The sequence below is a fragment of the Limanda limanda genome, chromosome 19 (genome assembly GCF_963576545.1).
Source record: "Limanda limanda chromosome 19, fLimLim1.1, whole genome shotgun sequence".
NCBI lineage: Eukaryota > Metazoa > Chordata > Actinopteri > Pleuronectiformes > Pleuronectidae > Limanda > Limanda limanda.
In genome coordinates, this window is record NC_083654.1 from 11,391,506 (window position 1) to 11,417,134 (window position 25,629).

General features: G+C 43.4%; 1 protein-coding gene across 1 annotated transcript; it reads left to right on the plus strand.

Moving 5' to 3' along the window:
• Nucleotides 1-353: 353 nt before the first annotated feature.
• elp2 (elongator acetyltransferase complex subunit 2) lies at nucleotides 354-24,621 on the plus strand. The gene is made up of 22 exons (XM_061092726.1): nucleotides 354-485; nucleotides 609-687; nucleotides 1,397-1,467; nucleotides 1,565-1,709; nucleotides 2,627-2,704; nucleotides 3,036-3,100; nucleotides 3,206-3,272; nucleotides 5,487-5,633; nucleotides 5,821-5,916; nucleotides 6,846-6,946; nucleotides 12,939-13,070; nucleotides 13,596-13,745; nucleotides 15,072-15,263; nucleotides 15,467-15,536; nucleotides 15,682-15,777; nucleotides 17,261-17,318; nucleotides 18,256-18,328; nucleotides 19,169-19,361; nucleotides 22,853-22,974; nucleotides 23,096-23,238; nucleotides 23,437-23,550; nucleotides 24,002-24,621. The coding sequence occupies exons 1-22, from the start codon at nucleotides 354-356 to the stop codon at nucleotides 24,195-24,197; spliced, it is 2,520 nt and encodes an 839-aa protein (XP_060948709.1). The 3' UTR covers nucleotides 24,198-24,621.
• The last annotated feature ends 1,008 nt before the right edge of the window (nucleotides 24,622-25,629 follow it).

The following is a 25,629-nucleotide window of genomic DNA, read 5'->3' on the forward strand; positions in this document are numbered from 1 at the left end:
TCTGAATACATTAAAATATTAATAAGCACCGCAATGAGTGATCAATAAAGACCACGTGACCAGTTCTTAAAGAAAGTGAGAGAAAACACTATGTGGATTTTGTTGTCACTTTCCGCCATCTAGTGGACGCTGCTCAACATTGCACTTTAGTGAGTCAAGCTTGTGCAGTATTTGCTTCAGAACACAATAAATAAAAGTAAACCATGACAAAAAAAGTATGCATGAAATCGTAAATTCTAACACCAAAGTTGGTTGAATTGTTGCGCTGAACTCTGGATGCGGAACATGTGTGCGGGCGGGGCGGTTTCACTACGGGCCCTTTTAACAGCAACACCACATCTCCAGCTTCCAAGATGGCGGCGCCTGTGATGGAGACATGCCATGTCGCTTGTTGCGCTAACAGGACTCCACATGTTGTCTCCTGGGGTCGCGGGGGCACCGTGGCGTTCGGGACGTGTAACTCCGTGGCTCTGTACGACCCGCAGGTACTGAACCGTGTGTCATGGCGTCCTGTCAGTGACGCTGCTGTCAGCGACACAACCGAGAGAACAAACCCTGATTTCTGTCCGTTCATTTAACAACAAACATGTGATTTGATAAAACCGCAGGAGAGAAGAGTCGCTGCGGTGCTGAACGGACACACAGGCCGAGTGAATGCTGTTCAGTGGGTCCACAGAGAGGACTGTGGTGAGTGAGGAACCTGATGTGGACCTGTCAAACATCTGGACCACCCCCCTCCTCCCCTCCTCTCTCTGTGTACTTGTTTCCCCTTAAGTTTAAGTTAGGGGTAAGATGTAAATTGTGATTAGGTTAAGGATAAAACTCTTTAGCACGAGTTGAACCTGGTTAAGGTTTGGAACAAAGTTTTGGTGAAGCTGTCCACAGTGAATATAAGTCAATGCAAACTAAGATGTTTCAACAAGTTCATTTAGTTAACGTTGAGTCACTAGGCAAATTAAAACTTCAACTTACTATCTTTATTTTGGTTTCTAAACTCTGTGTAATATCCCTTTGCTGGCATGTTGCTCACAGGCATAACAACAGTGTAATAAACACATGATCGGCCAACACATTGAAACCAGAGGCTCATTGTGAAGTAATACTCTAAAGTCTTCCCTGAAGTGTTGCCAAAGACAAGTCAATCCATTTCAATTTGAATAACGCATTTCATACAGAGGTAGACTCAACATACACACACACACAAATACACACTAACCAGCGAATGTGTGAGAATATGCTTTTAAAAGAAACTTCAGTTGCAGTAGAGCTCAGATCACGAGGCAGTATTGAACATATACCCTAACTGTAACCAAGGGACCCAGTGATAAGATGACAGAAGAGACTTTTAAACTTAAAATTCGTAAAACGTGTGTGTGTTTGTTTCTGTTTGTCACAGCTCCGGAGACTCATTTGGTCTCAGGAGGCTCAGACAACCAGCTCATAGTCTGGGAGGCTCGGAATGACAAGGTGACGCACCTGCTGCCCCAAAATTCAGTTTTCTCAAAAGTTTCCTGCATCTTTTTACAGTCATATGATCTAAAACTTGTTCACTTGCTGTTTCCAGTTTGGCCAGTCCGTGGAGTGTAAGGGCCACACTGGTCCAATCAGCGCTGTGGCTGCCATCTACACGGAGGGCTCAGAAATCCTGGTGGCGTCCTCATCGTCCGACTCCACCGTCAGACTCTGGCTCTGCAGTGAAAACAAAAAAGGTACAAAGGAAGATTTAAATTAATCTTTCTTTTTAGCTTGTTTGGTATTTGAAAATGTGTCCAGTGTGTAGAAGAGTCATAATATTACTTTAACAGTAAATAATCAAGTTTGTCAGTGTGACTATATCCCCCCTAGTGGTTGCTAGAGGGAATTGCAGTGTTTACTCAACACAATCGCTTGCCTCACCTCTGCAGGGTTGTGCAGCAGTTTAGTTTGAATCTATGACGTCATGTTCACATTTTTACATTTTCCAGACAAAAATAGATTGACTTAAATAAAAGATCACCCGACTTGTTTCATATACAGAAGTCAAAACAATACGACTTGCACAGTTTTTATTTCTCTAAGTAATTTAATTTGACAGATCCACACGATGGATGGTTGTCCATCATCCATCATATAGTTGAATTAAATGAATGAAAACTGTCACCCACATCTACTACATTTTATTTTTCAAGCTGTCACCTGTAACAGATTCTCTTTGTTGATGTTGACGTTGTTAAAAGTTCCTGTCCACCTGTCAGTGCAGATGGATGTGTGTGTGTGTGTGCGTGTTGGGGTGTGAATGTGTGTGTGTGTGTGTGTGGACTGGCAATAGCCTCGGGCTGTTTTTCTGGGTAGTAATAGTAGCTATAAACTGTTCTGTTGGTGCCTGTAGACAGAGTGTGGGAGCTTAAAACACAGGGTACCTATAAGTGAAGGCAGAGAAAACAATTTAACTTCCACACAGGAAGTGTAAGCAGAAGTCCTTGTGGCTCTGCAGTGAAAACAACTGTGGTCACACAAAAAACATAAGCCCACTTATTTTAGCTTATTATATATATCTAATTATAAATGTTTACGTTTATTTGAAATGTATAAAAAATACACATAGTGAATGTAAAAGTTGAATTCCTTGTGCCTGTGTGTTCCTCAGCTGAGTGCCTCCATATCATACCATTTGGCAGCGGTTTCATGATGGATGTCTCTCTGGTACTGTTGCCAGGCAGCAGAGGTAAGCCTAAGCTGTTCCTACATAGAAATCCTTTAAGTTGTGTGGCGCATACACTCGCACATTCACACACACACACACACACACGAACACACATCTTTCCTCTCTTCCATCTCAATTTGCCCCACTGCTTTGGTGCCCGTAACCGAATGTCATATTCAAACTGCACTCTGCGTTTGAAGTGTCTCGTGTCAGTTTGCATTTCTATTTGACGCGCCTTTCGTCTGTTTGATGTCGCGGTGCGTCATCCTTCCTTTCCACCTTGCTCCTGTTTATTAAACCTGGATGGACAGCAGATGTAGCTGACAGCAGATGTAAACCTTGTTTCTCACAGTTCCCATACTGGCCTGTGGGGGGGACGACTGTCGGGTGCATCTGTACGTGCAGTCCAGCGGACAGGTAAACTCAGATCAGTTCTCACTCATAGATTCTGTGTCAACGCCTTCTTTTTAAGTTTTATATTTAAAAGGGAATATTTGATCTTATTAAATTGCTGTACAACAGTTCCAGAAAGCTTTGTCCCTACAAGGGCATGAAGACTGGGTTCGTGGAGTGGCTTGGACGTCTGTAGGTGAGTCCCTGATGTTACTGTTTCACAAGCAGAACTTTGTCTGAATTCGTACTTTCTCGCATACATCAGTCAGAATCAGAATCAGATTTATTGGCCAAGTATTTGCACACATCCATGGTAATTGCCTCTGGTTAACCACTGCTCTTGGTGTACTTACGCATGAATTGAAAACAGTTTGTTAAAAGGACAAAACAACAAATAAGTTAAAGCAATAAACAGAAAGAGAATAAACACTTCTTGAGGTACCAGTGCTGAGATTTGAGACTTGATCTGTTAAGAACAGGCAGTTTCGCATATATACTGCAGCTCGGGGCTTGACTGGTGCTGCAGACTGTCCTGGATTTTGATTAATGGGCTAACTGTGCTTGTTTAGTTTTGTTTGTTGAGGCTACAGAGCGCAGAGCAGAACAGTCTTCGACCGTGTTCAAACTTCAATTCTTTAGTTAACTTATTTTGACTTTTGACTTTGTACTACAAGAAGAAAGTTTCAGTAAAGATTTTCCAACGTGTGTGTCAAACCTTTTCAGCCAGTTATTTTCAGTGCAGCTTCACCAACCAGTGTGCTGTTCACAGTGTTGGGAACGCATGTAGAAATACATGGATCCAATCCAGTCTCTTCTAATTGTGTAACCCTCTTCGAGTGCACTTCATTACCGCTCTGTACTGACTGTGTAAAAGCTATTTCATCTCCTTAACTAGCCCTCTCCACCCGCGTCTCCTTCCCACTCACAGTCTATGAACTCCTCCACACTGCCAAACTAACAGCCAGCGAAGAGACGCACAAGTTTTTTTATAGGAAGTATCTCGATTGGAACGACAATACCCTCTCACCGCTGAGATAGTAGTTAAATAATTCGTTCTCTTCTTTTATGACCCGGCAGATGGCAGATTGCTGCACCAGAGGAAGTTTATAATAGCTGTTAAATATTCAGATTCAGAGCAGGACGTCTGTTTTTTATTTTTGTGCTTCTGTCTGTATTCTGTTTTCAAAATCATGTATTTATTTCGTCAACCTGGACCTTAGATTAGATCAGCGCTGCTTTAAAATCAGGCATTCGTCTCTTAAACTCCTCGGTTTGACCAATAACTCACTCACCCAGTTACTTCTCCTCCCTAAGATGTTTATTTATCAGAATTGAAATTAAAAAGATTTCAAAGAAGCACCAACATATTGAGATGTAACCGTGTCACAAAGAGAAGTTTGTGTCGGGGCTTTCTAAGTTTCAAAAACAGGGTTGTGTAAGAAAATTGTTCTCAAGAAAAAGTCCCTAGTGCAAGTAGCTTTGGCAGAGTTTCAGGCACGAAGCCAAACTAATCAACGCTGTCATTATCATCAGTGTCATTACACCGTGATTGACAAACAGTAATAGCTTTCCTTTCCCTTTCCCTGTCATTCAGGAGGCCTCAGGTGATGGTAGCAGAAGACTTTTTTATTATGTCTGTTTGTCTCTGGCAGAGGCAAAAACTGGGCCAGTGGCCATTGGACTAAAGCTGAGAGACAGGAGAGCTCAGGGATAGTGAGGTGTACTTTGTTTACCTCCTGTCTGTATATGTTCGGTCTAGACTCCTGCTGTCTTACAGGCCACATCAGAATGAGGAGAAATCTTCTCTTGTGCCTTGATCACAGTTCTAACCGATAACAGACAAAAGCAGAAGTTCAAAGTCTAAAGACAGGCTACCTGAGGCAGAAACCCAAAAATTATTGTGTTATTCTGAAGTGTGCACCATCTCCTTTAGGGATACAACATGGGAGTATTTTAATTAATGAGAATTCTACTGCTTATTTTCTCCCCTAATCGACTTATCTTTTTCTTTGTATTTTCCGAAGCCCTCAGTGGCATTTTAAAATTTCCTTGTTTATCAGAACAGTTCAAAACCCATACCCCACGTATATGACAAGAAAAGGTTTTATGTTTAATTATTAATACTTGTATTATTTTGCCTCCAGGCACGTTTATAAATTTGGTTTTAAAGTTTTATTTATCTGAAATACATGAAGCACTAAACTTATAACCTCTCCTTTTGCATGAATGTCAGCATTTCTGATGAGATAATATCAGATATTACGTGGTGAGATAAAAGCAGGGATTAAGTGACGAGAAACACTTTCTCAAAGCTCCACATAAGAGCAAATAACACGGAGTGAGTTGTCTGGTATTTTAATGTTTGACAGAAAGTGTCTCAGGATTCAGGTTGCGTCTCGGACTCTTTCAGGTGGGGAGCTGTTATTAGCCAGCTGTTCACAGGACTGTCTCATCAGAGTGTGGAGGCTTTGTGCCAAGTCTGGGACAGACAGCGGCGCAGAGGACGATCACACCATCATCAAAATGAAAGAGGACGTGTTTGAAGTGAAGGAGAAAGGTGAGCGGGCCACACTGGCTCAGCTATAGCAGGCGTGTTAATTAACCACAATGAGGAGACACATTTTTTGTTGGTCTAAAGGCCCACGGTGATCACAGACCCTTCTTAAAGAATCAAATTCCCCTGCTACCTTTCTTGTGTCCATAGCATAAACTGATATCCTGATGCCTCTGTTTCCCTTCAGCAGACGTGTCGTCAGTGTTTGCCGTGTCTCTGGAGACGGTCCTGGCAGGTCATGAGAACTGGGTCTATGGAGTCCACTGGCAGCCTCCTTTCTACCAAGGTACTTGATGGATAAAACAAGGAAGTGACTGGTCACAAATGAAGAGCATTTTAAGGACAATGTGACCCTTCACAAGGTTGTTGAGAAATTGCCAGGAAGTCCTACCTAGAATCTATGAGCTGTGTTTGTCGAAAAGGAAATAACTTATTTTAGAATCTGACACAATCCGCAATAAACATTAAGTAGTAAAGTGAAGAAGTAAATAGATTGAGACATTGTTTTACTCCCTTTGTCCCAAAATGCTATTGCTTACAAAAGACAGTAAGAGTGGCGACAATTTGTAAGAAAGAAAAAAAAAAGGGGGTGAAACGTTATTTGCTTAATGAGTTCTCCGGGGGAAGAGCTGCTAGAAGTGCTAAATCTTCTCTTTAAACTCTATTTGCCCTAAAAGCTTTATTACATCAAGGTCACTTCACACTCATCCCAGCTCGTGTACATCGCACAGCATCATGTTTGGATGCTTCAAGTAAAGCTCTGCAGAGGCCGCTACAATATATTCTTGCTCAATTGTGTAATCATGCTTTTTCCAGTCTTTACTATTTATCTTAGCAAACTATGGTTCTATTATTATTATTAGCCATAGTTTATACAATTTTAATATGACTCAACAGCACGTAAATACAAATGAAATCTCTACACGAATCCAAGCATAACAATTAAGTTATTAGCATCACAATTAACATCACTTGATTTAATGCACCATAGTAGAAGTCATATAAACAACTCAATTTATACTGTATATTCACTATAAAATAACAAACACAATATAAGGCTGAATACAATGGTTATAGAGGTAAATCTGAGGTGTCGTGAGTTGATTGACAAGATGTTTAAAATGTTGAAAACCATCAACTGTTGCCTGTTGATCATAATTGACTGTGGATGACGTTGCTGTATAGATCCCAGTGTCTGGTTGTCTCCCCCTGCAGCTGGTGAGTTGCAGCAGCCTCTCAGTTTGCTCTCTGCTTCCATGGATAAGACCATGATCCTCTGGGCTCCTGAGGAGGGATCTGGAGTCTGGGTGGAGCAGGTCAGTGTTTACTCAGATACACAGATCCTTGACACATGCTATCAGTCACTCTCGGAAGGAAACACACATTCCTAAAGACTCGCACACCAGTTTCCCACCCTGTTTCTGCGCTAGCTTCCTCGTCAGTAGCTCTTGACGTGAACCAGAACTCGAGCTCCCTCCAGTATCTTCCTTCCTGCTGTCAGGGCCCCTGCGTCGCTTTCCTCCCTTCCTGACATTGAGGTGTCTGGAATAGAAGTGATAGACAGTGATGAAGAGGCGCTGAGCCAAGCGCACCCTGTGAGTTTAGGCAAACCCAGGTTGTCCTCCCCCATTTTCCTTTCTATCACTCACCCTCTTCTACATCCCATTCCCCAACACGGCCAACAGAGGATGGCAAGGTCTGTAGAAGTCATGCCACAGCCTCTGACGTTGCCTCCTCATTATTTTTTTCCTTCAAGATTTTCTCTTACCTCTGACTCCCCCCCCCCCCCCCCCCCATGCTGTCCAGCACTTTCTGTGCTCCTCCTTCTCCTTTTTTTCACCACACGCCTTCCTCACTCTTCTCCTGTCTCATCTCTCTCACATTATCTCTCTCCCCCATTCCGTTCTCTCCCCACCACCTCGTCTCTCTCAGCTTCCAACAGCTGCTGTTGTGCCAGATTGGGGCTAAATTTAACACAAGTGTGGATGGCAAAGGGAAAAAAAATAGTTCTCTGCCCATCTGCCCCACAGCTTCTTCTTTTTTATAATATGATTTACAAATTCTTAGGGGGTTTGGGAGTAGTACTACTTTTCCACGTACCTGACAGAATATCAGAACACACACGAGTTGAGTTGCAAAAATATCAAGGCGCTAACTGCTGACAAAGCCACGCTCACACACGCTGGCGTCCCAGAATATGTCCCACAAATGCACACATCACATAGAACAGGAATGTTTCTCACCTCGCCGTGGCAGGCACCTGGAGCGCGATCGCACTCTGAGGTGATGAGAAAAGAATTCACAGTTGATCAGTTACATTTTTGTACCTTTTGATCTCATCGTGCACATTCACAGTGACGCTCAACAAAGCCCAAAGAAAGGAGCAACCATGAAAGTCTCGACACTCCGACAAAGGGACGATGATTAGGGCCTGAAGCCAGCGCTAATGTCACATATTCTTTCTCCGCGTGATTAGACAAAGTCGAACAATAGAATAGAAAAGCAGCCGAGGTGTTTGAAATAAAGTCTGGTGTGGCTGCTCTCCCTTCACAGCTCAGACTTTTTCTCTCAGTACCAAAAATTTAAGAAAAAGTGGAATAGCCTTTTTGTTGAATGTGAAAGTGCATTATATATGAGTCTTCTCCCCTTTTCCTTTCCTCTGTATTTCTCCTCCTCTTCACCTGTTTTTTGCTTCTTTTCAAATGCGAGCTAGACCCTTTGAACTTTCAGGTCCGCTGCCTACAAAGGAAGCCTAGCCTGTGAACCTCCGACACGGACACATGCAATGATAAAATGTCAGTGAATAAACGTTATTTACATTTAGTCTGTATCGTTAGACAGAATTAACGGCCTTTGGCCCTTTTTTGCAGTGTTTTTTTAGTTTTACCCCAATCAGCTTCACAAAGGCTTTTCTGTGGGACCTTGAAGTTTTTGGCAGAGCAGATTCCGCAGCATTAAATGATCGGCCATGTGTGTCTTAATTAGCTTATTTTTTACAAAGAAGTGCTCCACTTCTTCACACTGATTATAGTAATTGGTGAGATTTAATGGCGAGCGGGGTTAGCAGTGGGGTGGCTGGGGTCCACTGCTGCGTAAAGTACATCCTACTAACAAGACACACTGGTAATTAACATCTCAGACTGACCACAGCGGGCCACCACAGGGCCTGGAGGGATTGTCAGTTTGTGTGTGTGTGTGTGTTTGTTTGTTTGTTTTAGAGATAACCTATTTCCAGACCTCGGCCTGTTTACTCTCTTCAAGTTACACTCGTCCGCAGAGCGGTTTTAAGAAAATGCGATGAGACCAAAGTGAGCTTCTGAATAATTAATTTTTGAGTAATCTTTGTGGATATGTAGATGACTGTCTATAAATATTAAATGGTATGGATGGGTTTAATATTTCACTTCATGTTATCCCAGGTAAAGTAACTTCAGTAGTTGTTGTAGCAGTGGAGAGCAGTTCAGAGGGTTGAGGCCAGAATTTGCTTGGATGTTCTTTTGATTTTCTTCTTTAGGAAGCAGAGAGCTTTGTTTCAGATTATTGACAATTTAAAATATTTGGGTTTAGTTATTTAACAAAGCAAGAAACTTGAAGGAATCCCACTGGGCTGACATTTTTCACATTCCAAAGATATTTATATTATTTATTTATATAATTTAAAATTTAAATATTATGTACTGTACATATTTTATTAATGATGACAGCAATACATATATTATATGCTTTCATTGAGCATGGCCCTGACAATTAAAATATATTGTTATATCAACAAAATAAGGGCATTTAAATAGAAATGACATAGAAACTCAGACAATACATCAATAATGTAAATCTTTTCGGAATTGAAAATAAACAATTCAATATTATTTAGGTGACTACGGCCTCACAAAGTTAATAAATTAAATATTTTATTAAATCTGTTAACTCAATACAAGTTTAACTACTTGTTTTGCTGGTCTTTTTCCAGTCTTGCAGCTTTAAGAAATGTTTTCATGTTTTAGTCATTACACGATTGACATCCATATAGTTGCTTACTTTCGAGAAACTGAAGGCGAGAGTCATTCTCTCATTGTACAAGTCAGTGTTTCAGCCAGGAATGGTTGAGCGTCCCCCGTTTTCTCTCCCTCCAACAATGATGTATGCCTTCCTTACCTTGCTGTCCCTGTTCTCTTCCTCCCCCAAACCCCCTCTGGCCAGCGATAACGCACGCTTTGCATCCATATTGTTCCTCCTCTCGTAAACAAGACAGATGACGGCTCTTTGCCTCTGTGAGTTTTTGCATGATTTACGGCCGGCTCTTGTGTGCAGAATTTAAAAATCAATCTGCTTAATGTTGCATCTCGTTTTTCTCTCAATCTCACCAACAATGTTTCTACCTGGCTGTCGGTTCCTTCCTCTCTCGTTCTGTCTCGCCCTCTGTTTCTGTGGATGGCTGGAGGATGCTGCCATTCAAAGTGAAGACATGCCTTTACCACCGTCATTAGTTCCACTGTGTTCCAGCCTGCAGACAGGGATTATTTTGAAGGTCATTGATGACCAACTCTCCAAAACTGCGGACACAACTTTACTGGCCACATACAGTAGACAGACGTAGAGAATGTATATGTGTGTGTCCCCTGCTGATGTATTTATATGAGATTTTTTGTGAAACATGTAATGGACGCCCACATGTTTTTATGCATTTCTCACTCAGTGTGACTCAGGTCACCGCTGCAGCTACACCACGCGCTTCCTGCTCGTAGAAAAGATAACGGGCTTAGCTCTACATCTTTTGCGATTCTAATCTTTCGAGTATGAATCCAGCACTTCTCATATTTCGTCACAGCCCCGACCATATCATTTAAGACACAAGCTAATTAAAGATGGAGGAGATATAATATAGGCATATCTGGATAAAGACTGCAGTGTTGCTGAGGGAGCAGTGTAGCGCTCTCCAGGGCTGTTCGGCTGCTATCGATTCTAATAGATCTCTCCTCTTGCCCAGTTACCTCCAAGGCCTCGGGACCCGATGAAGCTTTTAATTGTTTGATTTCCTCACGGCCAAGAAAAGCTCGACAGGTCCACACAATACTCTGACAGTCCTGGAGTAAATAGTGCTTCTTTGTTCTCTTAAGAGCAATTAATTAAAAACGAGAGTTAAACTCACAGTGACTATAAATGTCTAATGCAGGGGGATAGAATTAGTTTCTCAACTTTTTTGTATAACGGACTTGCAACTTAAACTATTCTGCTTCATAAACAAGAATTCCTGTTTATTCAGATTTTTTATATTTTGGTTAATTCACACATTGTGTCGAGTTATTTCCATTCAATCCCATATGCCTACATTGCATCCTTCTTTTAATGCAAGCAATAGGATGTGATATTTATAGTCTTGTTTCCTGTATTTAAATATGTGTTTTCTGTGGATATTAATTTCAATGAAAGGATGTGAGAATACATCCATCCCTTATCTGTAGGGATGGGTATCGTTTGGTTTTTATCCGATACCGGTTCCTAACCGATACTTTTAAAACGATACCGGTTCCTAAACGGTGCCGGAACCGATACTTTTTTCAAAAAAGTGCACAAAACGATGCTTGACTAAGAAAGGCACGTTCAGGTGGGGGGGGGCAGCGCCGGGGAGAGGTCTCCCCCCCCCCACCTGAACGTGAGCCCTGACGCACGCGGGGCGCGGGCAGCGCGGGGACAAGAGTCTGTCCACCGGGAGCCCGTGGGGGCCCGGCGGGAGCCGCCGCTTCCCGTGAAGGAAGGAGCGGAAGTGTGAGGAGGCGGGACGAGCGGAGACCTCAGTCTGCAATTGGCTCAGGAACCGAAATGAGGCACCGAAATCTCCGTTGCATTTCGGTCCCGGTAGGTACCGGTTCCATATTGGAACCGGTTCTCGGTACCCAACCCTACTTATCTGTACTGCTTATAAGGTCACAGGGGGCTGGGGCTAATCAAAGCGGACATTGCGGGAGAGGAGGGGTTTACCCAGGACAGTTGTCCAGGCTGACAGAGACAAACGACCCTTCACGATAACGTATAGAGACAATTAACGTTCACACCTATGGGCATGTTAGTGTCTCCAATTAACCTTAACCATGTCTCACACAAACACGCAGAGAACATGCAATCCTTCCTGCTGTGAGGCAACACTGCCAACCACTGCAATACAATACAATAAAATGTTTGTAAACATTTGTAGAACTAATCAGACGGTGTAATTTATCTTTACGGTAAAATATTGACTTTAAAATGCAATCCTCCTACAAACATGTTTCTTTTTCTTTTTGTGAAGTCTATGGTGCTAAACTGACCTGAGACTCGGTGAATAGAATGAGTTTTCATTAATCATTGCAACTGGGAAATTAACTTAAATGAAAATGGGATTTCTGCCCCAGGTGGTGATTTCAATCCACAAATATAATGTAATATTTCTGTTTACATGCTAAAGCAGAGTGTCCAAAACTGGACAGGGGTTTAAAATCCCAACAGAGCAATTGTTTTAAAAGGAAAACTAATGGTGAATTCAGTTTATGGGCTTTTTTCATATTGGATTGTTGTTTTTAAGTGGGAGGATGGTTTTACACCGTCTTTATGATCGTGCCCTGGGATGGCGACCGCAGACTGACGCAGGGGTCACACGCTCTCACCCGAATCCAATTTATGTAAATCCCTCTGTGTTCTCAAGCTTTGCCATTTTTCATGATTATTTGTTTAATGTGATATGCTGCTCTGCAATTGCTTTCATTTTGTATCAGACAAATGTATTTAGTTTGAAAAAAAACAATTTATTCAACTCTAATAAGTCCCATTTTGCATAATTTCTCATCTGACTTGTCAGCTTAAATTGCAGGGTTTTTTTTTCTGTTTCCATCCACCATTACAGAGGCTGATTCTAGCTGGTGGGAGGCTGAAAACAGATTTGACACCCAAAGCTTTTAGTTTTTTGCCCCTCTCTCTTCTGAGCCTGTAGCTTTTAAATAAATCGCAGGTGTTTGACAGAGCAGATTGGCTGTTATCTGTGTCTGGATGTCACGGATGACAGCAGCTGCTAAATTCATAGCTCTCAGAAATAATTGCATTAAAACAATAACCTACTTTACAGATTTTTCTCCATATGCGGCAGTAGATGCATGTTTACGTTATTTCATGTTACTTTCATCTTTCTCTGCTGCAAGTCAGCGACTCTGCCCCAGAAAACAAATGTTATGCTTCCACCTGAGGTCCCATACCGACGTGTTGAGGAGGCAGATGAGTTGAGCGTCATGATCGGTAAAGGTTATCTTACTTAATGTGTTTTTTATTTTTATTTTACACCAGGTGCGTGTAGGGGAGGTTGGTGGCAACACTCTGGGTTTCTACGGCTGCCAGATGAGTCCGGATGGCTCCATGATTGTGGCTCATGCTTTTCACGGGGCGCTGCATCTCTGGTGCAGAGACCAAGATAAAGAGGTGAGAGTCACGACCTTAGTTTGATCCGATAAACGTGATGTTTTCCAGAAGCAGTAGAATGACAAGAGTGTTTGAAATAAGAGCCAGAGTTTGTGTAACTGCTCCACAGCTCCACAGTGTGTGAGGGACAGTGATTAGTGTAATTAGTCACACTGAGTTTCCTGTCTGCCACTCAATGTGACGGGCTCAGCATGTTTCCTTTTGGGAGAGAGTGGAGGTCTGAAGTCACAACGGAAGTTCAGAGATAACTGCACTGCAATTACATCCGTGTGGCAGGTGAATTTAAAGTTGAGCCCAAACCTGAAAGTGTTGATAAAAAATTCGGACCAACCTTGCTGACAGCTGTTCCAAATTCAATCATCTAGGTAAATAATTTAATAGATTAATTTATTACAATCAACTACTCTCGTGAATGGGGCTTAGCATCAAGTGGCCGGGGGTTGTGGTCTTCGAGGGGGGTTTAGAGCGTGATCGATCCCGTGGTGGAAGGTTGTAAACTAACCACTATAATGCGTCTCTGTCCAGGGGGGGTGGAGACCTGGAGTTGTCATATCAGGTCATTTCAATGAAGTGCGGGACCTCAGCTGGGATCCGGAGGGCGAGTTCATCGTCAGCGTGGGCTCAGACCAGACCACCAGACTCTTCACTCCATGGAGGAAACAAGATGTCAAACTGGTAAAGTGCCCGCAGAATCTCACCTATGACATGTTTCTATTGACGAGCATTTGCAAAGCTCATAGTAGCTCAAACTACTAAATGATTTTAATTAGTGGTTTTAAATGCTTTTGTGCATAGTTTGACATTTCAGGATGTAAATGTCTAACCCTGATACATAAAAAGAATCAAAGTAATTCCTCACACGGAGGAAAAGGAAAGCAGCCTCACTGATGTGCAACTGACAGAAGCCAAACGCAGCTAGGGCCTTGACCTGGTTTTAACATCCATCCTGAGAGAACCCATCACAGAGTGACAGCGTTTGGTTTTCTGTTCACATCGGGCATTGAAATCCATCCTGAATGCGACCACTCCTGTGACCACTTGTGATCGGATCTCACTTCCCTGCTCTACAGGCAAATATTCTCCACCATCATTTGTTTCACAAAGATCAAATGATTTTGTTTTACCCAGTCTTACTTAGATGTGTCTGATGTCACTGTGTGTTACATTTGTAGTGTAAATGAGCTCTATCACAACACATCTCTATTCACAAGTCATTAAAGAAAACAAGTGTTTCACAAACACATGTTACCATTCACATTATTTCCCTTTCTGTTCTTATCATCTTCTGAAAGCAGTGCTTACTTAGTATGCTTCTCTCTCTTCAACACCTGCTGGTTTTATTAACCTTTGTGGGATGTAGTCAGTACATAAAAAAACACGTTTTCTACTTGCAGCCGTTTGCTGAAATATGTTTAGACACCTGACGGAATTTTAATAGGTTTTAACTTAATAATGAAGAGGTTTTGCTAGAAGTAATCGTGTATTTTTAAGGGAAAGACTTCAGACTCGACTAACCGGGACTGATTGGTCACCTGCGGCACTACAACAGGAAACTGTTGGATTTATTACCAACGTCAGAGTGAAGCTTCTGACTTCACCTAACATTATCCAGGTGAAATTGTTTTAGGTGGAGTAAAACTTTCAGTTAGGTAAAAACTTAATCAAGGTTCCAGAGTTCATTTCATTATTCAAGATGCAACTTTGGATTTTTGCCACCTCATGCTGGGCCAGAAGAACTCCACTCATTGTAGTGGAGTCACCCCCCCCCCCCCCCCCTTTTGAGAACACTTTGCATCTTAATCTGAAAATCTTTCATTTGAACAGGAGAATCAATTTCGTATTTGGCTTGTTTTCAAACGGACGGATTTAAGGCCGAGAAGTCCCACAACATCCGAGGATCTATAGGAAGCGAATCTTTTTAAGTGATGGCACTTCCTCTGGCAACCACAGCTGCTTAAGCATCTTAATAAAAATCTGTGTGTGTCTTTATCGCCCCTGCAGCCGACCTGGCATGAAATCTCCCGGCCTCAGATCCATGGATACGACATGCAGTGTCTGGCCATGGTCGGGAGGTTCCAGTTTGTGTCTGGAGCCGATGAGAAGGTCCTGAGAGTCTTTCAAGCGCCTCGCAACTTTGTGGAGAACTTTGCAAACATCTCTGGGGCATCGAGAGAAAAGCTGCTGACGTCCAGCGTGAGTCCCACATTGAATTACGATTCCTTGACCTCTAAAGTTTTTGCCTCTGTCCTTTTATCAAACTCGACCAAACTTTCCTGGGACTGTATTTTTCACTTTGTTTTCTAAATGTGGAATGTGCTGAGTGGACGGCTCCCTAAAAACCCTGCTGGCTATTGATGTGTGTGCTGCTGCTCCTTCATTTATCTTCTCCCTGCCAGGACTCTGCCAACCTTCCAGAGGGAGCCAGCACACCTGCTCTGGGTCTGTCTAACAAGGCCGTATTTCAAGGTAAATTACTCGGTTGGGGCCAAGTTTTTGTCTGATAATCAATTTTCTCCGCAACAACTGTTTCATATTAAATTGATGGTTTGTTCAATATTTTGTACTCTTCTCATATATTGTACATTTACAGAAACAATATTTTGATTTACAGGTGACCTTGTCCAAAAAAACAATAATGAAGCGGAGAAGCTCAGCAGTGTGTCTGATCAATACCAGGAGTCTTACTTCCACCCACTCAACATGACCGGTACTGTAAAATGAAATATTCTCTAATATAACGGAGTCGCTTACTCATCTGAGTAAAGCCACATTAAACTGAACCCTTCCTGATGAATAAATGTATGTAATGTATGATGGGCGGATTCATATTCCTCATCGCCCAGATTTAAGAATTCCTGTCTGCCTGCAGCCAAACGTTCCTATGAGATGTAATGATATGATTCTGGACGGACTGTTAGTTATTACCGTCGACTCTCGCCTAGCTCAGCTCCCACAGTCCCCTGGAGGTCGGTGGTCTCACAGCAGGACAGGGGTGAGAGGAAAAGGGTGGTAGGTGATATCAGAGGAAGTGGTGATGTGAAGAAATAGCAGTGAGAGGACAGGCAAATTGCAGGTTCATTTTACAGAAAGACTCCAAAACAACAGAAAACCTAAAAAAACAAGAAAAGGTTCTGAAATATGAAGCAGGTCAGAGAAGGGAAATTGCCTTGTGCTGTTGTGCAGAGAGGATACAGGAGAAGAGGAGTAGAGGAAACAAAAGAAAACTGGAGACAATAATTGCAGGAAACAGGCAGATGGGATAATGGATGAGAGTCAAATGAGGAGAACAGAGCGCTGCGCTTTTAAAACCCCTGGGCGAGAGGGTGTGAAGGGCTGTCATCAGCAGGATTGAAGCCGCTCCATAATCTGCAATGCTAATTGGAAAGCAGGCTTGTGTGCATGCAAAGTTTAAGTATCGATGACCCCGGGCTGTGTCGAGAGCAACCCAGTGCTGAGATTGTTGTGACCAATGCTTTTTCACCCGTTTGATTGGTTTCTGCGGGCAGGGAGACAAATTCATAATTATGCAAAAAAAAAACTTGCCGATGATCAATAAAAAAAGCACGAGGAGTGTAGCTTTCAATTACATGCAACGCGACGGCAGCGCGGCCTTGTGCGGAGCAGCCTGCGGTGTGAGGGAGAGGATTGGCACTCGGCTAAATTTGATCCCCCTCAAAGCCAGCAGCCGTTAAGAAATGGAGATAAAGCCGTGGTTGTTTCAGAAAAGCTTTCTTTTTCTTTTTTTTTGGTGGGGGCAAGTTGCAGAGCCGAGGATTTCATGCAAGCCAAATGTTGAAAGACGCTGTACGACAATGCGAGAGAACATTGTCTCCAGGCGAACAATCGTGTTCTCAGTGTAGCGTGTGGCTTTTAGCTCGCTCACTCTCTCTCTTTATGGTACCTGTTCTCCCTCCCCCCCTTTAAACTTGCACGTTTGTGTGTCACATGCACAAAGTCACTCAGGGGGTTAAAAGTACAGGGATTTAAAAGAGCAAAGTTATAACGGCCACCCGGATGTAATCCTCGTTTTATAAATTGAAAATTGGTTGTATTTTAAATTTTAAAGCATACGAGTTTTCAGGGTTTTGCAAATGACAATTATGTAAGCATATTGAAGTCTGTGGTTAACAGTGTGTGTGTGTGTGTGTGTGTGTGTGTGTGTGTGTGTCTTTTGTGTTGTGTGTTCGCAGAGCCCCCACCAGAGGATCATCTTCTTCAGAACACGCTCTGGCCTGAGGTCCAGAAACTGTGAGTAGTGAAATGTTTCTCTGCTCAGAGCAAATCCAAACCCTCTCCGCTTCTCTTTAGTTTCACTCACCTGCCAGCGGGAACAACATCCAGACTCCTGAGACAATTTCAAATCGCACTCCACAATTTCTTTCCATTTTACATTCCTACTCTGCCTACAGACGCCACATCGCTCTTAATGAAGCAACATTTCACATTTGGAATTGTATTTGTTTGGTTTTGCTCTCAGGGATTGAAATTCCCAAAGCTCTTGGTTGTCTTCATCCTCCTGTATTCATCAGCCAATCAGAATCCAGCTTCCCGCCTTCCCATGAGCCTCCTCTTCAGGCTGAATATATTACCTGAATTTACGGCCTGTGTTGAATCTATTTACTGGTTAGTCCACCATATACATGACGTATGGCGCTGTTAATTTGAGGTGTGGGCATTTGGCTTCACCCCTTGAATCATTTAGAGCATAATAGAAACAATAAAATGAGAAATTGGACGAATTATTCTCGTGGCATAAATAATATTCTCACAGTTGAGGCCAAATTGATGCAGCTTCTGAAAGCTTCCTTGCTGGGGAAGAATTGAGTTGCAAGCAGCAGTTGCCAAAGTTATCAGGTGACACTAAAAGAAGCTAGATGTAATTTAGGCTGTGAGTGATTAGCGGGAGCGTCATCATTGTTCATCTCTGTCAGCAGGAGAAGGACCAGTCACCACAGATCAACATTTTAATTTCACACTCTGCTTATTTACCTGTCAGCCGACGCTGATGGCTCGAGTCTGAAAGCTCGTCGACGTGTGTTTTGGAATAAGTAAAATATTTCACCGTCACATTGGGGAGCGTTTTCTCTCTTTGTGGTCGTACACCCTTCACCCGCCTGTCTTTCACATCGTGTGCCTCCTTCCCGGTGTTCAGCACACCGGCTCATGGTTAATCTCTCGTCTCCAGGTACGGCCACGGCTTTGAGATGTTCTGTCTCGCGTCTGACAGCGCCAGGACGGTGGTGGCGTCTGCATGCAAGGTCAGTGTGATAAGACCGAGTCCAGAGACCAGGTCGTACGGGAAACCCCGTGATCACAGGCAAGAGATCAGAGGGGATAAAGCAACACACACACACACACACACACACACACACACACACACACACACACACACACACACACACACACACACACACACACACACACACACACACACACACACACACACACACACACACACACACACACACACACACACACACACACACACACACACACACACACCAAGCAAGGTTGCAGTGTTGTCAGTCAGGTATTGATAGAACATATGTTGTCCTTACTTGGGTTTTCCCCCCCCGGATCGGTCAAGTTCCACATCACTAGCCCATCGATAGCTGAGAAGCTCTCTCACCTCTAGCGCATTCACTCTGGGGTCTTTTTTCCATCAGTAGTGACTCATTCCCACTGCAGACAAAACCCAGATGTTTACAGGCACATGCTGCAATATGTCTCTTTCCCCTTTCTACCTCACCCACTCTCTCCCCCTGCGTTTCTCCTCTTTTCTTGCGTCTTTTCATCATCTGTTCTTCTTTCCTCCGCTGCTCTCTGCTTTGCTCTTATCTCTCCTCACAGTCATGTTGTTCCCTTCTCCAGTTGTCCTCATCCTTCAACCTCTCTCTACATCGTGAACTTTTTCCCCAACACATCATATCTACCAAGCAAACGTTATATCGGATTTTTCACACAAGTTACAAAGAACTTTACAGGCAGAAGAAATGGCAGAAGGTAGAGAGAGGCAGAGATAAAACAAGAGATTTAAATATTCCGTGCAGTGTATTTGTAATCTGAAGTTTCAGCTGAACCAAACTGTCTCTGTCCAGGCATCTAAAGCCGAGCATGCAGCCGTGCTGCTGTGGAGCACAGACACGTGGCGTCAGCTGCAGACGCTGCCATGCCACAACCTCACCATCACCCAGATGGCCTTCTCACCTGATGCACAGCTCCTGCTGGCCGTCTCCCGTGATCGCACCTGGTCTTTATGGAGACGCACCCCGCCCACACCTGAAAGTCCAGGTGAGGAAAGGGGGAGGACCGTCCGCTAATGAGGGTTCCACTCAGGTTATCTCAGTTTCAACTCAGGTTCCGCTGAGGTTCCGCTGAGGTTCCACTCAGTTTCAACTCAGGTTCCGCTGAGGTTCCACTCAGTTTCCACTCAGGTTCCGCTGAGGTTCCACTCAGTTTCAACTCAGGTTCCGCTGAGGTTCCGCTGAAGTTCCACTCAGTTTCCACTCAGGTTCCGCTGAGGTTCCACTCAGTTTCCACTCAGGTTCCGCTGAGGTTCCACTCAGTTTCCACTCAGGTTCCGCTGAGGTTCCACTCAGTTTCAACTCAGGTTCCGCTGAGGTTCCATTCAGTTTCAACTCAGGTTCCGCTGAGGTTCCGCTGAAGTTCCACTCAGTTTCAACTCAGGTTCCGCTGAGGTTTCAACTCAGGTTCCGCTTAAGTTCCACTCAGTTTCAACTCAGGTTCCGCTGATGTTCCGCTGAAGTTCCACTCAGGTTCCACTCAGGTTCCACTCAAGTTCCACTCAGGTTACGCTCAGGTTCCATTCAGGTTCCATTCAGGTTCTTCTCAGGTTCCGCTCAGGTTCCGCTGAGGTTCCACTCAGGTTCCACTCAGTTTCAACTCAGGTTCCACTCAGTTTCAACTCAGGTTCCGCTCAGTTTCCACTACGACAAATAGTTTCATTCAATTGTCAGGATTTGTTTTGACATGTTTGCTCTGGATGAGAAAACAGTTCTTCATGCTGCTTTGAAAACACATCCTCTTTAATTAAAAACGTGTTTGAGCGACTGTCAAGACAAAGGGACAATCTTTGAGCCTTACTGGCAGATAACAGCAGCTATCCTACTTCAAATTAATTAAAATAAGGTAGAGCCACTGAGCAGATTGGTTCCAAAACAAATTCCAAGTTAAGCTGGCCTGATTGGAAGGACCCTCCTAATTAATACTGTGAAGAGCCAAACAAGTGATGCATTGACTGAAAAGAGGAGCTAATAAGGGAAGCTTCTTTATTCATTCTCTGCTTTTTTATGTAAACTGACCACAATTTGAGTTTCTATAACTGCCCCCCCCCCCCCCCCCTTTTCAAAAGCCTATCATTATCTTTATTGCAGATAATCCTTTAGGGCAGTTGATGCAACCCTGCATTGAAATAGGGAACAGAGCTCTCTGGTGGACAATAACTATGCAGATTACAACAGATGCCTTCCTGTATATTTCATTGAATGTCATCCGTTGCCGGAGGGCTTGTCAGTATAGCAGGGTTGCAGTGGATTGCGGGAGCTCATCAAATCTGTGCTTGTGCGCATATCGTGTCAGGTTAAAGGAGAAAACTGACAGGGCTGTACATACAGTTCTTGAGTTGTGCAACATTAGTTTGAAGAAACACAGACACAATCTCCTGTGTAATGACCCTGACCACCTGACCACCCCACCCGGGGTCTTTGGTTTGATTCCAGACCCCTACGTATTGATCTTAAAACCTCCCCTTGCGTCCTCTGCATCCCACATTCCATCTGTTCGCTTGATATATGTCCTTTTGACATTTAACTCTGTGATGGTAAAAAGGTTAAATTTGTATCTGGAAGGTCAAAACTGTCAGTATCTGCATGGTGCGAGAAATTAAAGTAAATGAAAATGGATCTGTCGGCCCAAACCCTAAATTCTCCTGTCAACCTCTAAAGTAAAGTCATTTTGTAAAGAGCAGCTCAGCCTAGTTTCCTCCTCTTTTATTTAATTTTATTGAAACACTTTGTTAATGAAAGTGTTACACAAATAAAGCTTATTATTATAATATTGTTTCTAATTATTTTTCCATGCATCGTAAATGTCCTTTTCCAGTTTCCTATAATTTACTCGAATATATAATATATTTGAATTCTCCTGTGGGGGGGTTAGCTCGGGTTGGCTCCTACCTAACCTAGATGTGTATTAATTTACAGGAGCCTCACATTAACCATAACCAGCAACTACTTTCCTAACCTTAAACCAAACCCTAACTTTTCCTTACTCTACCCGAAACTCAATCATGACCTCTGACCCAGGAATATAATTTCTCTGTCTCTAGTCTCACGTTTGTCCCCAAAGACAGACAGACAGACACAGACAGACACACCCACACACAGTCTCAGAGTAGGGAAGGTTAAACGAAGTCAGAGTGATTTCCTCTCGTCCTCACCTCCTCTCTGTCTCCTAACTGTTTGCCTCAGCACATCCTCCTCCTCTCTCTCTGAGGTCAAGCACCCAGACATCTGCATGAAGGAGACTCTGTCACGTCTCACTCCTCCCTCACACATGTCCTACCTGAGGTGTACAGCCTTACTCGAGTGGCACTCTGTCCTCCGTATGTATTTTATATATTTTTTGTGGTGGGACTGAGATCCTGAAACAAGCTTGCCAATGGAAGGAGATGTTACTTACTACTGAGGACCTCTATCTAGCATAAACACTCTTTACTACTTATGTTTGCACAAGTAAGGGTTTTAGGTGAAAGGGATCTATTGGAAGAAAATGAAATATAAAATAATCCTAGTTATCTTTCCACAAGTGTGTTTAATCTAAATTGTAAACATTTTTGTTTTCTTTACTTTAGGATTTGCCCTTTATATTTAAAAAATGTATATTTACATTGGGAGTGGGTCCTCTCTATGGAGGCTGCCATTTTTTTTACAGTAGCTCAAACTGGACAAACTAAACACTTTTTTTGAGTATTAATGACACTGAAGGTTACCACTGGTTCTCTTTCATGTTTGGAAGGGGAGGCTGGGGTGAGTGGTATTCAGCTGCAGTATGCAACTTCACCACTAGTTGAATTTTACACAGTGTACCTTTAAATATTACCGACTCATAGATCGCAGTCAAGAAATGAGGAAAGACTAGTTGCATTTAATCCATTTTAAGGTCATAAGGGGAGTTTTTTCATGACAAACCTTTTGAATATGTCATTTTGAGGAACACAAGAGTTTTAGTGAATGGAGTTAAACATTAAATCTCAAGAAAATGCATGAAAGTCCATATATTGTCCTCGGAAGTCATGAAGGATGAGCGGTTATAGTGTAGGCTGTGTTTCTGTGTGTGTGTGTGCGTGCGTGTGTGTTTGAGTGGAGAGCAGCTGCAGTAAAGCAGCACCACTGCAGACAGGCGACTGCCAGCAGCATACAAACAACCTTCGGGGAAAAAACAATCTGGGGTCTGAAATGACTGAGGCTGGGAAATAAACAGCAGCCGGTCATAAAGCAAAAGTGACTGGAATGGAGGCTGGAACGAGCTTCTCTGTCTTGTTGTCTTGTTTATTTGTTGCTCTGGAGAGTCGGACGACTGAGGCAGACCTGCTGATGTCATGCCTCAGTCATCACGCACGCGGGCGTGTTGACCGTCGGCTCGTCTCTTGTCAGCAGGTTCGGGCGGGTCGTTGTGTGAATGAAATGTGACTATGTGTCGAGTTGTAGCTGGTGCACAATGTAATCTGTTACTGTTTGTGTGTGTGTGTTGTTTCCACGCAGAGCCGCACTTCTCGCTGCACGCGCACACATCGAAGGACACGGCCGTGCACAGCCGCATCATCTGGTCATGTGACTGGAGCCCCGACAGCAACTACTTTGTGACGTCCAGTCGAGACAAGAAGGTCATTTTCAGACGCCGGCGTCACTCGTAAAAGACAAGTCGTAAACTGTGAAGGTGAAAGTGAACGAATGGGATGTGATTCCTCCTTTAGTTTCTGTTTGTGTGTGTTTGTGTTTGTGCAGGTGATCGTGTGGGGCCCCTGCAGATCAGAGGACACCGGAGACTCTGAGCTTCCTCCTGAGATTAAACACTGTTCCTCCATCTTGGATGTGGGGGATTCTGCTACCGCTGTAGCTTTCTGCCCGGTACTCTTCCCTGATAACAGGTACACACACACAAACACACACACACACACAAGCCATTTTTTTGTGCGTTATTGTCGCATGTATGAATAAATATCCCCTTACAGACAGATACATTAATCCCATATGTTGTTCCACTGGAAGAATAAGAAGGTTTGTTCTACTAAATAACACAAGTCTGGGCATGTGTATTTGTGTGTGTGTTCCGGAAACGTCCACAGCTTCCTGTTGGCAGTTGGCTTGGAGAGTGGCAGGATCCTGTTGTACAGGTGGAGCCCCGGCCAGGAGGCTGTTGGAGGACACGACTGGAGCAGCTGTGCAGAGACGGACATGTTGTATCCTTATGACACTTGGAAACACACACACACACACACACACACACACACACACACACACACACACACACACACACACACACACACACACACACACACACACACACACACAGACACAGACACACACACGGACACACACACACAAGTTCATGTGCAGTTTATCAGAACACAGAAAGGCCTTCAGTGGCCACTGGCAGCTCTGTAAATGACAGCAGTGTGGCTCCAGTATGAAGCTGCCAAGAGGTTTTCTCATGTGTTATAAAGGAACATAAGCAGCTCTCCTGTCCTTTAGGCTGAGCAGCAGTTAGGGGGGGAGACGGTGACAATGGGCGTCATGTATGTGCACCATCAATAATCCTTTAATTCTATGAGAGAATCTTGTGATTATCCTTGTGCTCGTTGCCATCCAGTGCAGTGTCCTGCTGTTTCCCTTCACCGCCTCCTCCCTCAGACAAAGCCACACTCTGGCTGTGAAGCGGCTCCGCTGGAGGCCCCGGGCCGGCCGAGCAGGACGAGGCCACAGCAAGGAGGACGGACAGACGGGTGGAGAGAGTGAGGCTGAAGAAGAGAGCTCCTGGGTCCAGCTCGCCAGCGCCGGCGCCAACCACTCTGTCAAAATCTTCAACATCAACAGACTGGCTCTTTAGCACCACCAACCATGACACTATTATGTCCCTCACACACACACACACACCAAGAGAGAGAGAGACACGCGCTGCTCACTGGCAGAGCCGCTCAGTCCCTGTGACAGCCGGGTCAGTCACGGGTCAGTCTCAGGACAAACCCACGACACACATGCCCCACGGTCTGTCTGCACGCCGCTGAGCCGATTTGATGGGCGGATCCAAGATGGTGAAAACGCCATGAGCTCAGGAGGGGGGGGGGGGGTGTTTACTCAGACACTTCAAAGTGTTTTAGATTCAAAGAAGAAGATGCTGCAGATATTTAGACTGGTTCAGTAAACATCTGTCTATATGGTGAATGTCTGATATTCATGGGTTTCTCTGCACTTGATAAAGACACGTGTGTGTGGTTCATTGGTTTTATGAGCAATTAATTAAAAGTTTTCTATATCTACAAATATGAAAGTGTTTGGTCTCTAAATGAACTTCCAGTGATTTGTAAAATCCCCAGAAATGATGTGTGAGGTGTAAAATCAAAACATGATTAGTGTTGAGGAGCCGTGACCTTCACTTTAATACCTGTGGAGTTTGGTCCAATTACCACAGGGCTGATGTGCCTTCAAGTTTATTATTGGAGAGGTCATGTTGCCGTGTTTCAGATTTGCTTTGATGTTTTCCACTGGTATTTGATTACTGTAAACTCTTCTGAACCGATCTCTATCAAAGTGTAGAGAGGTGAAGCTGATGACCTGAGGAAGAATCCATTCAATTGTGGAGCAATTTGAGATAAACGGGTGGATCCAGGATCTTTTTCCCTTTAACATGGCGGGAGAGGGCATCAGCCCGAGTGGAGGTCTCTCCAACTCTTTGTTTCTGTATGAATATTCATCCACTGACTGCTGAAGCTTGTATTACTTGTATCAATTACACTTAAATACACAAAAAAACAAAAATAGAAGAAATGTCCGCCCACTAGTTGAAGCTCTCACAAACTTTTTAACCACCTCCCATTTAATGTTTTTGGCACAGGCCCTTTAAACTTCTTCCTGTTCCCTGAAACGTTAACTGGGAGGTGGTTCAAAAGTTTGGGTGGGAGATATTTATCTGGTTTTAGTCACTCCTGTCCAGTACCTAGTGTTCATCAAGTTTGGATGTGTTTGCTTTCATATAACTTCCCTTTAAAGTGAAGTCACGTCTCATATCTCATCAACCAAAGAGGGATTTTTCCTTTTTTAAACTTTTAATTGAATAGCTTTTGAACAAGTAGTTCACAAAAAAGATTAAACAAAAACAAAACCTTTCGAAAAAGAGATATTTTGATGCCAATCTGATGTTTGGATTAAAAATAAACTAGTTGACCTTGTTTCTCGTTTAAAATATCTAATGCTTTCTAAGGAAGATTCTTTGACTTAACTCAAGTTAATGTCACTTAAGAAGTAGCTTTGTCTTTAGTTGT

What these genes read in the sequence shown, in the direction of transcription:
- elp2 (XM_061092726.1), top strand. Translation starts at nt 354, where the DNA reads ATGGCGGCGCCTGTGATGGAGACATGCCATGTCGCTTGTTGCGCTAAC. An exon ending in GCAGCCTCCTTTCTACCAAG is followed by an intron (nt 5,917 to 6,845) that starts GTACTTGATGGA and finishes CTCCCCCTGCAG; the next exon opens with CTGGTGAGTTGCAGCAGCCT. An exon ending in CGTCCAGTCGAGACAAGAAG is followed by an intron (nt 22,975 to 23,095) that starts GTCATTTTCAGA and finishes GTGTTTGTGCAG; the next exon opens with GTGATCGTGTGGGGCCCCTG.